Raw genomic sequence first — 11,613 nt, forward strand, 5'->3', positions numbered from 1 at the left:
GGAGAGTCTGGTTGTTCAAGCCTCTTGCTCCACATGGTCTGCTCCAGGCTCCTTCCCTGTGAGTCCATCGGACAGGGAATCCAAAAGGATGGAGCAATCAGCAAAGAAGACTTTCTCTTCTTGCAGCATGGCTCTCAAGTCTGCGAATGCTACCTGTGTTCTTGGTAGATACGTACATGCCCTGATGGACTCGGCTAGGGCTATGGTTCCTGACCTGCCGCAGGAGTTACAGGGTCAATTTGGTGAACTTCTATCTGATGTTCAGGCTGCAGCAAAACAGATAATCCAGTCTGGTCTGGATTCCACGGACTAGGTGGCCAGGGCAATGGGTACCTCTATTGCTACCAGGAGGCACGCTTGGTTGAGGTCCTCTGGGTTTTCTTCTAATGTGCAGACAACTTTATTGGATTTGCCCTTTGATGGAGAGAAACTGTTTGGTTATAAAGCGGACTCTGCCCTAGAGCACTTTAAAGATAGTTGGGCCACGGCAAAGTCTTTGGCTCTGCAAGCCTCCTCTGCTACCCCTTTCAGGTCCTTTCGGAGATTTAGGGGGTTTAGGCGTGGAGCGTCTACTGTGGGAGACCCCAGTCCACAGTCCATCAGTCTGCCAGCCACCCATATTGATTCTTCAGAGGGCGGGGGAGAGTTAGGAGAAGAGGGGCCACTCAGCAGCACTCTGCATCATCCTCTTCCTCTGCAGGACAACAGCAAGGGAAGCAGCCCTAGTTTTCTCCCCATTTTCAACCACATTTCTCCTGTAGGGGAAGAGTACATCTTTTTCTCCACGAGTGGGAGTTAATTACATCAGACTCATGGGTTCTGAACATTGTGAGAAATGGATATGCTCTCCCTTTTCAGGGGTTTCCTCCTCCCATCCTTCCCCGTCCCTTGTTTTGTTCAGAAGACCATCTCATGTTGTTGCAGCAGGAGGTTCAGATCCTGTTGTCAAAAGGTGCGGTGGAGTTGGTTCCAGAACAGGAAAGGGGTCAGGGTTGTTATTCAAGATACTTCCTGATCCCCAAGAAGGACGGTCGTTTGAGACCAATCGTAGACCTGAGGACTTGAATTGGTTCCTCAGACAGGAAAATTTCAAGATGCTGACTCTGGCACAGGTACTTCTGGCGTTGAACAAAGAGGATTGGATTGTGTCTGTCGACTTGCAGGATGCTTACTTTCATATCCCTATACTCAAGTAGCACAGGAAGTATCTCCGGTTTGTGGTGGGGTCGCAACACTACCAGTTTCCAGTCCTCCCATTTGGTCTTACTTCAGCACCTCGAGTCTTCACAAAGGTGATGGCAGTGGTCGCAGCAAGTCTCAGAAGGAAGGGGATATCGGTATTCCAAATCTCCAGAGCTTGTTTTGCGTCACTTGCAGATGACTACTCAGTTGTTGTTCAGTGTGGGTTTTACGATAAATGTAACCAAGTCTCACCTGGAGCCCTCTCAGCGCCTCCTGTTAATAGGGGCAGTACTGGATGCTACATTAAATCAGGCCTATCCTCCGCCTCAACGGATTCAGGACATACAGGCATTGATTCCAATGTTTCAAAATGGAGCGGTTATTCCAGTCCTCAAGGTCCTACGCCTGCTCGGTCTGCTCGCTTCTTGCATTCTGTTGGTCACACATGCACTTTGGCACATGAGGGCTCTCCAGTGGTGCCTCCGCAAGCAGTGGTTTCAACACAAAGGGGATCTCGAAGAGTCGATGACGATCTCCAGAGACGCTGCAGCAGATCTACTCGCTGTGGACAGCAACCTTTCTCAAGGAAGGCTGTTTTCACTGCCACCTCCGGTGGCCACGGTCATGACGGATGCTTCCACTCTAGAGTGGGGAGCTCATCTTGGGGACCTGGAGATCAAGGGTCATTGGTCTCCAGTGGAACAGACTTTTCATAACAATCTGTTAGAATTGCGGGCGATACGTCTGGCTCTCAAGGCTTCCTCCCGTCCCTTTACGGTCTGTCAGTTCAGGTCCTGAGGGACAACACTACCGCAATGTGGTATATAAACAAGCAGGGAGGAGTGGGGTCGTACCTTCTCTGCAGAGAGGCTCTGCGGCTCTGGTCCTGGCTTCAGGACCATCGGATTTGCTTGGTAGCGAATCATCTGGCCGGAGTGCTCAACGTACGTGCGGACACTCTCAGTCGTCATTTCTCGGCCGATCACAAGTGGCATCTCCATCCGGATCTGGTCCTTCACATCTTTCAGATGTGGGGTTCTCCAAGGATAGATCTGTTTGCCACTCAGGAGAACGCGCACTGCCTGTCATTCTGCAGCCTCCATTATCCGGTGCAAGGAGCTTTGGGGGATGCATTTCAGATCTCTTGGTGCAACCAGTTGCTTTACACATTTCCCCCCCATACCCTTGATTCCCTGGGTTCTGAGGAAGATTTGCCAAGATCGGGCTCAGGTCATTTTAATAGCCATTAGTCTAGAAGGGTGTGGTACACGGACCTTCTCCAACTCTCACTGTGCCATCTGCTCCGTCTCCCTCTTAGGGCAGACCTCCTCTCGCAGTCACAGGGGCAGGTTCTACACCCCCACCTCCAGAGCCTGCATCTTTATGCTCGGAGATTGAACGGGGCAACCTGAGTTCTTTTTCTCTCCCACCAGATGTAGTGTATGTTATTTTATCCGCCAGGTGACACTCCACTAAAACAGTTTATGCCGGCAGGTGGGCTAAATTTGTGGCTTGGTGTGGAGGAAAAGCAAATTGACCCTTTAAGGGCCCACCTCTCCAATATTTTATTATTTGCTTTAGATTTAGCAAAGAAGGGTTGTGCAGTGGCTACAGTTAGGGGTTATTTGGCTACTCTGTCAGCCTTTCTTTGCCTCCTGGATCACCCCTCCTTGTTTAAATCGCCTATTGTGATAAGGTTTTTGAAAGGCTTAGTTAACTGGTTTCCTCGCACTCCTTTTCATATGCCTCAGTGGGACCTAAATCTTGTTTTAACTTTTTAATGGGGTCACCTTTCGAACCCATGCACTCTTGCCCACTAAGGTTTCTCATGCTTAAAACAGTTTTTCTCATTGCTATAGGCTAGGCGGGTTGGTGAGCTTCAAGCTCTTCTTGTTAAATCCCCCTTTACCTTGTTCTTTCCGGATAAATTGGTGATGAAAACCAGCCCGGCATTCCTGCCAAAAGTTGTCACTCATTTTCATATAGGGCAGACCATTACCCTTCCATCTTTCTACCCTTCTCCTCACCCTTTGAAGGACGAAGAGAGGCTTCACCGTTTGGACCCTAAAAGGGCACTTAGGCCCATATTTATACTTTTTTAGCGCCGCAATTGCGTAATTTTTTGTTGCAAAATCGGCACAAACTTACAAAATACAATTGTATTTTGTAAGTTGGCGCCGATTTTGCGTCAAAAAAAGACACAAATGCGACGCTAAAAAAGTATAAATACGGGCCTTAGTTTTTATATTGAAAGGATGAAAGACTTTCGCCTGGAGGACCAGTTGTTCGTGGGGTATATTGGACAGAGGAAGGGCAGAGCAGTGCATAAAAGAACAATCTCCAGGTGGGTCATTCTTTGTATCAAGATTTGCTACTTGTTGGCAAAGAAAGTTCCCCCTGAGGGTATCAGAGCCCATTCCACCAGGGCTAAGTCTGCAACTTCGTCCTTGGCAAGAAGGGTTCCAGTGGTGGATATTTGCAAGACAGCAACCTGGGCGTCCCTCCACACCTTCACAAAGCATTACTACTTGGACTCGGAGGTTAGGAGGGACGGCCATTTTGCGCAATCTGTATTGCAGGACTTCTTGGTGTAACCAGTCAGGCTCCCACCTCCGAGTGCGGTACTGCTTTGGGACTCTATTCATAAGGTGAGGAATCCACAGGTAGTTGTATCCATCAGAAGAACAAGTTACTTACCTTCGGTAACGCTTTTTCTGGTGGATACAATAGCTACCTGTGGATTCCTCACAGTCCCACCCGCCTGCCTGTCTGGTTACATTAAGATACGTGATTTTATACGTGTATATATTTTGATGTCTTTTTCTTTGTATATAAATGATGGTTTTGATTATATTGAATCATGGTGGTTTTATGTATATATGTATTTATTTGAGCTATTGTGAGGTCGGTTTTCACCTGTTTGCCTCAAAGGCACGTAAAAAATGGGTGAAACTGACATCAGCCCGCCGGCAAGGACCTCTTATTGGCACAGTGTCTTCCTCGTCGATGTGGATAGCTGGGAAGAAGATTTTCCGTCGGATGCTGGTGCATGGGAGAATTCATAAGGTGAGGAATCCACAGGTAGCTATTGTATCCACCAGAAAAAGCGTTACCAAAGGTAAGTAACTTGTCCGTATTGCATCCCCCTTAACATTCACATCCAATCCATGCAATCCGAAGAAGTAAGTGATGTCATGTCACTCAGGGTTGGTTAGACCCAGATGTCACATTTGATTGGTTCTGAAAGCATTTCTGAATTGTTCAATTTTGAATGTTGGTTCTGCATGTTCAAGAACAAGAGCACCTATTTATCAAGAAATACAATGGGGCATATTTATACTCTGTTTGCGCCGAATGTGGGTCAAACATTTTGATGCACATTTGGCGCAAAGCTTGTCCCATATTTATACTTTGACGCCCGACCCCAGCGGACGTCAAAAATCCTCCGTGTGGATTTCAGTCAGTTTGGCCACTAATTGCCAGTGACTCCCTCCTACACTTGCACGTAGGCACATTCTTTAAACTGTTTGACACGTACACACTGTTGTCAATAAATATGCTTGTCTTTGAATCAAAATCTAAAAAATGCGCTTAAAAAAAAAAGTGTCTTTGCAGGAGAGTATCTCACAGACCAATGTGCCACACTGATTCAACTAGAATGGCTGTGAGGTAGTGTTTACTGCTTTTTCTGGCTCTGCTTCTTCTATCAGTAGACGTGTTGCATGGACAAACTAATGAGAAAAATATATACTGAGATTGTTCAGCGTCTCTAGGCCCTGTATTCCTCAGCAACAGGCATTAGAGGGTGAGATGTATAGAAGTATCAGCCAACTGAAGGCTGTATTTCTGGTGACATACCATTTTCTAGGCAGAGGTGCCTGCTGTGTCCATGGTGCAGGATTTATGCATAGGGAAGAACCATCCATGCCTGTATTGTTGTTTGCAGCAGTTTGACAGTATACATTATGTGGTGTTGAGTTCTCTCGGGCACTGGGTTTAGTCTGCCTGTCCCGTGGAGTGACCAGTATCAGCCTTTCAACATTAAAAAGAATGATGTAGTCCATAGACCAAATGCCTCTCATCATTGCTGTTTAGAGCACATACCGTTGCACTCTCTTTTGGTAAGAGTTGTTGCATTATATGGTATAGAATCCTGCAGGAGTGCTGCAAATTATTCATGAGCCAAATCTACATCACTAGAAGGCAACGCTGCACCTTGGGTAAAGCTGTGTATAACGCACAGTACTGTAATTAGTGGTGTTTATATGGGGCCATTCTTTGACTGTACCTTATTTCTGATTGCAGTGAGAAGTTGCCAGAGGTCCTTACTCCACAGACATGGACCCAGAATTTCAGCGATGTCTCCAGTAGCTCGGATACCCACGACATGAATTTCAGTGCTGTCTACCCTGCTGGTATCTTACTTGTGTGCAATAACTGTGTGGCATACAGAAAGCTAATAGAAGATCAGACACCCAGCATGCGCAAATGGGCAGTCCGGCGGCAGAATGAACCTGTAGATGTGAGGCTTCAAAGACTAGAGCGAGAGCGAACAGCCAAAAAAAGCAGACGAGACAGTGAGACCCCAGAAGAGCGGGAAGTGAGGCGCATGCGGGACCGTGAAGCTAAAAGACTGCAGCGGATGCAAGAGACAGATGAGCAGCGAGCTCGACGTCTTCAGCGAGACCGTGAAGCTATGCGACAAAAACGTGCTAATGAGACCCCAGAAAAACGACAAGCCCGTCTCATCCGGGAGCGTGAGGCAAAACGGCTAAAGCGGCGACTAGAAAAAATGGACATGATGCTGCGGGCTCAATTCGGGCAGGACCCCTCTGCTATGGCAGCATTGGCTGCTGAGATGAACTTCTTCCAAATTCCTGTCAGTGCTACTGAACTGGACAATCAGCTGCTGGGGAAAATTGCCTTTGAGGAGCAGTCAAGTAATGCACTGCATTAATAAGTTCTGGCTGCCAAGGCACTTCTGGTTTTATGAGTCTCAAGTGTGGGTGACCAAGAGGAACGTTTATAACTAAAATTGGATGAACATTTAGTGAAAAACATTCCCTGCGAGGTCTGGGCACATCCGTATCTTGGATCTAGCAGAAGGTGGTAGGAAGGAAGACTTTGACGTTGACAATCTATATAGGTTAGAAGGATACCCGGTCTTGCAACTGCTACAGTTTGTTTCTAAAATCTGTTTAATTCGCATTTCTATACAACGAGATTGGGTGTGCTTTATCCATAGCTAGTTAAGAACAAATGGTACTTCTTACACACAATGTTAGCTTTCTCCTGTGAATGTGTGACTGATCTTTGTGCATGGATGCAGTGGCCTGCCAAGGCATGAAACTATCCACTCAGTGTATGAGACGTGCCATGTTAAAGCTGCTGTAAGCACCTATTATATATAGCATATTTATACACTGTTTGCGCCGAATGTGCGTCAAAAACTTTTGACGCACATTCGGCGCAAACCATATTTAAACTTTGATGCCCGAGCGTGAGTCATTTTTTGGATGCAAGAAACTGCCTTGGTTAATGACATGCAAGGTAGGCGTTCCCGCCCAAAAAATTACTCTAAGGCCTGTGCACCTTATTTATACTCCTGTGTCATTTTGACGCACAGGAGAGGGCGGGCCTTAAAAAACGTCGCACAGCCTGATGTGCGCCGTTTTTTAACGTCTGGGTCTGGGTCAGGGCAGGCGTTAAGGGACCTGTGTGCTCACTTCCATGGTCTCTGACCATGGAAGGAGTCCAGAGGTGCCCTTCCCTGCCCCCAGGGACACCCCCTGCCACCCTCGCCCACTCCTGGAGGACACCCATGGATGGGGGGACCCATCCCAGGTAAGTGCAGGTAAGTATTTTTTTTTTTTAAGTGGCATAGGGGGGGCTAATTTGGGCCCCCCTACTTGCCACTGTGCCCAATGACCATGCCCAGGGGACAGAAGTCCCCTGGGCATGGCCATTGGGCAAGGGGGCATGACTCCTGTCTTTGCTAAGACAGGAGTCATTTCAATGGGGGTTGTGCATCAAAAAAAGGCGCGAGTCCGGTTTCAGGCATAATTTTTACCTCAAACCTGACTTTTCACCATTTTTTTACGCACAACCCCCATTTTCCCCTATGCCGGCGCTGCCTGGTTTGAGTCATTTTTTTTTTTACTCAGACCAGTCCGCAGCACCGGCTAACGTCATTCCTTAAATAAGGCGCCCGCAAGGCACGTAGGAATGGCGTAAGCCGGCAGTAAACTTTTTGACGCAAACCAGCGCCGGCGCTTTTGCGTCAAAAAGTATAAATATAGGCCCTTGTTTCCACACAGTCTACACTTATCACATGTACAATGTCCAGATTGTTGATTGGGCCTTGGTTGAGGTCTTTATTGAGAGAGAGTATATGAGTAGATTAAACCAGTGCTATGTGTAGCTGGAAACACCAGTCCAAACGTGGGCTGCTAAACAGGCATGCCATTATGGAATGGTCCATATGAGGTTGGATAATGTATGAGGAAAGGGCTGAGAGTGTACAAGTACTTTAAGTGTGGGACAGCGTTTCTTTGTGTCTGGATTGAACCTGGACTTTGAAACCTCTTCATTTGTCCTAGATCTGTGTGTGAAATGGTGATTTGGATGTGTAACAATTCCTAGGTTGAGAGTCAGATTTTGGAGGTGTGGCCTAGAGTGTTTACAAGTGATATGTTTTAGATTATAATAATTTAACTGCTAAAGAGGGCCTTTATCTAAAGAGCTTTATGTGGTAAACCTAATAAGTATAATTGCCCTACTAAAATTAGTAATCCTTTTATCCATCTTGGAGGAATGATGAATGGTATAGCTCACCAGGCATTCAAACCTGTGACTGTGAAGCTTGGATAGATTTGACAGTTGGCGTAGAATCCAAATTCATATCAGGTAGGTTAGTACACCAACTTTATCTGCTGATGACCGGCTGACAGTTTGGCCTTTGTGTTGGAATTACACTATGTGCTGTCACCAGGCCCGACTTTAACAGCACTGTAGAATATAAGACTACCCGGGTGTTACTTGGAACTGTATGTGCTGTACGTTAGAGGCAATGTGGGACTGCTGTTGCCTGCATTAAGAATGTACACTTGTTCCGTATGATATTGGTTGTGAGTTAGAGCCCAACCCTGGGCTTGGACCGTACACTAGTAAGAGTTGTAATGTGCTAGAGATGATTACGTAGCTGCTGTTGTGTTACTTGTCATTGCACGAGAAATGTCCAGGGAACTGTGGGCCGTGCTACGGTTAGGGGGTGAAGTTAAAGGGATAATGAAGGCTACAAGGGATCTAACAGGGTGCCACAGCTTCTCTGAATGCTAGTGTGGCTGCCCGATAATAATCTATTAGGTCACTCTTCTGCAGGACAGCAATCATTTTGAAAAAAAAAAGCAGAGCTCAAGGACCAATGGCACTGCATATGTTAAGGAACCAAGGGCCAGATGTACGAAATTCCGGCATTGCGACTCGCAAATTGCGAGTCTGAGCGACTCCCAATTTGCGAGTCGCAATGCCAGATGCAGGATGGTGTCCCTGACACCATCTGCGAGTCGCAAGGGGGTCGCAAAGGCCCACCTCAATAATATTGATGAGGTGGGTCGCAATTTGCGACCCCCTTGCAAGTCGCAGCAGTCACAGGGATGGTGGCCTGGAGGAGACAGCAGACTACCATGTCTGTGACTGCTTTTTAAGTAAAGCAGTTTATTTTTTGCAATGCAGGCCATTTTCCTTAAAGGAAAACGAGATGCATTACAAAATGAAAAATGAAACGTTTCAGTTTCATTTTTTCAGAGCAGGCAGTGGGCCATAGGACCACTGCCTGCTCTGAAAAAATGTTTTTAAGGCCATTCACAAAGGGGAAGGGGTCCCATGGGGACCTCTTCCCTTTTGCGATTGGGTTACCACCAGTGTGACACTGGTAGTAACTGCCATTGCTTTGCGACCGCATTTGCGGTCACAAAGCAATCCTACATCACGATGCGACTCGCAAATAGGAAGGGGAACACCCCTTCCTATTTGCGACTCGCAGTCCCATTTTGCAAGTCGGTAACCAGGTTCCCGACTCGCAAAATGGGAATGGGCATCGCGATGTGGGTTTTGCGCCTCCGCATAAAAGCCTTTGTACATCTGGCCCCAAGTTCCCACTTTGATTGTAAGCCAAGGTGCTGTCTTTCTTAATATTGGCCTGTTTATAAAAGGGTCTCTGGTATCGGGTGTGAGATCCAAGCGGTTCCGAGGATTAGGCTACAATGGAATGTCGTAAGAAGTCTGTGGAATAATGTGGATACGAGGTTCCCTTGAGTGCTCTAAGAGATCCAGAATGTGACGTCATATGCTTCTGGGAATAGCATCCTTCTCTGTGTGCTCGAATCAATGGACGAAAACTGAAGTGCTGGTCTGATGAAGCAAATAAATTATATTAATGTGTAAAGAGTTTAGCTCTTGGATGTATGAAGTACAGGCCTCCTTGTCTAAGTGTTGCAAACTGGGCAAAGTAAGACTTGTGATTTTAGGACATCTTATAGTAATTCCCCTCACCAATCAATACTGTTATTGCTTTTTCGTCGATATGAACAAGAAACCATTTTAAAACATGCTTGGAAATTGTAGTAAGAAAGCCAGTTGTTATGGCCCATTGTCAGTGCCACAAAAACTACGGCAGAATCATACAACCCTCAGTCGTATAACGGTGTGAGATAGCCCTACAGTATTAAAATGACCTGTGTTCTAGTTGACATCAGGTCAGCAAACTGGTGCGTCGCACACAGGTACAGCATTAGGTAGAACAAACATGCATGCACATCCACACACGACGTGATTGACTCCAATTAGGTGACTGGAATGTTAAGTCTGTTGCAGCACTAATCTCCTATGCACAGAAATCCCCCTTTCAGTTCATCATACCATTCACTGAGCCCCTACAAAACAAAAACATTGTAAAACGTATCACAAAGTCAAGAGGTCTGGCATTGGCAAGCTGGTACAACGGTGATTTATGGTTTTTTTATTGCACACAAAAAAAGGGAACAAACCATTCTGACTCCTGAAAGCGGGGTCAGTTACCGATCACATTTAATAGAACAGTTCAGGTCCTTCCGAGCAGCCAGGATACTTAAAACAAGTACAGAAACCCTATTAATTTGAACATATACATCACATGAAGTTGTGATTCTTATTGGTTCAATGAAAAGGTACTATTGACTTTGAATGAATATCACCAAAGACAAAGTTAAAACGCATGAGGATGACTAAAAAACAAAACGAGAAGAAAACAGCACTAGCAAAGTAAACTACTGCCCCATCAGCACTGGCACTGTGGCGCACTTCTTATGTGAATGTGCACATTTAATCATGAGACATTTAACGACCCTGCAAGACAGCCAGTGGCTGTAACAGGTTAAACTATTGCATTATCCTGCGTTGTGGGTTGTGGTGGGAGTGAGCGAAAGTGAATCACAGTGAACAAACCAGTGGATGAAGAGAGATGACATAAATATACATACATGAAGGCATACATAAAAGTGATTTCAGATTTTGTTTTTGATTAAAAAAAATTGGTGAAACTCAAAGTGGTCTCTAGGAAAGACATAAAATGGCGGCATATGCCAAGTAACACAGGGAATATGAAGCACACGTTTTGGACATGAACTTGAAATATTTCCTTTTTAATTCCAGCATTACATGATTACTAAGTTTAAACGTGCATGTGCGCACTAATCTAGAACATGAATGTTTAAAGGCAGTCTTACAGAGATTGTTTCTTTGTATGTAACCTGTTCGGCTATATTTGTTGTTGTCAAATTTTTCCTCTACCTATTTATTAAAGAAAAAATAAAATATTTATTAAACAATAACGGGAAACCTACTTTCTACACTGGGGATGTTGAAAAAAGTAGAAGGAAGTCGAGTACATGAGTGACTTTAAGTCACTATTTAGGTTAACAAAATGCTGGATGCTCAGCTTCAAAGTTAGAGCAAATCCTTAAGCACTTGAATCGACTGTTGCTTTCTGGCTAATTTGTTATTTTGAATCACATTACTTGTCTTTTTAATCAGGGAGATATTTTGCCACTGTTTGTAATTATTATGTTGCATACCTATCTTCGCTTCATTCAGGCGCGGTCCTGTTTCATCGTATTTTATCACAGCAATGAAGCTAGACACGAGTGCCAACCACTTCTCATAGGGGCGTTTGAAGGTTTTGCTGTTTTTAACACATCACGCATAATAGCTCCCGTGTAAAACAAAGATGTAAACAAGGTAAACTGTGATGCACAAAGTGGCTATGTGACTGCCTCAATTGCTGCCATTCTGTTAGTGAACTATACAGCCAGAGTCAAACTGAGAGGTGCATGGTATAGATGCTTACCACTGGCCACATTTCAGTGCGTGGAGACACAGCACCATTGAATTGAA

At 45.5% G+C, this 11,613-nt stretch overlaps 1 protein-coding gene across 4 annotated transcripts in view; it reads left to right on the forward strand.

The window, feature by feature from the left end:
• ZNF821 (zinc finger protein 821) overlaps positions 1–11,051 on the forward strand; it is a 420,332-nt gene extending 409,281 nt beyond the window's left edge. For all 4 annotated transcript variants that reach the window (XM_069216869.1, XM_069216873.1, XM_069216872.1 and 1 more), the window contains one exon: positions 5,488–11,051. In XM_069216869.1, coding sequence (XP_069072970.1) covers positions 5,488–6,139 — 652 coding nt within the window. In that variant the 3' untranslated portion in view covers positions 6,140–11,051. The remainder of the gene's footprint in view (positions 1–5,487) is intronic.
• The last annotated feature ends 562 nt before the right edge of the window (positions 11,052–11,613 follow it).

This window comes from Pleurodeles waltl, chromosome 12 (genome assembly GCF_031143425.1).
Source record: "Pleurodeles waltl isolate 20211129_DDA chromosome 12, aPleWal1.hap1.20221129, whole genome shotgun sequence".
NCBI classification, from domain to species: domain Eukaryota; kingdom Metazoa; phylum Chordata; class Amphibia; order Caudata; family Salamandridae; genus Pleurodeles; species Pleurodeles waltl.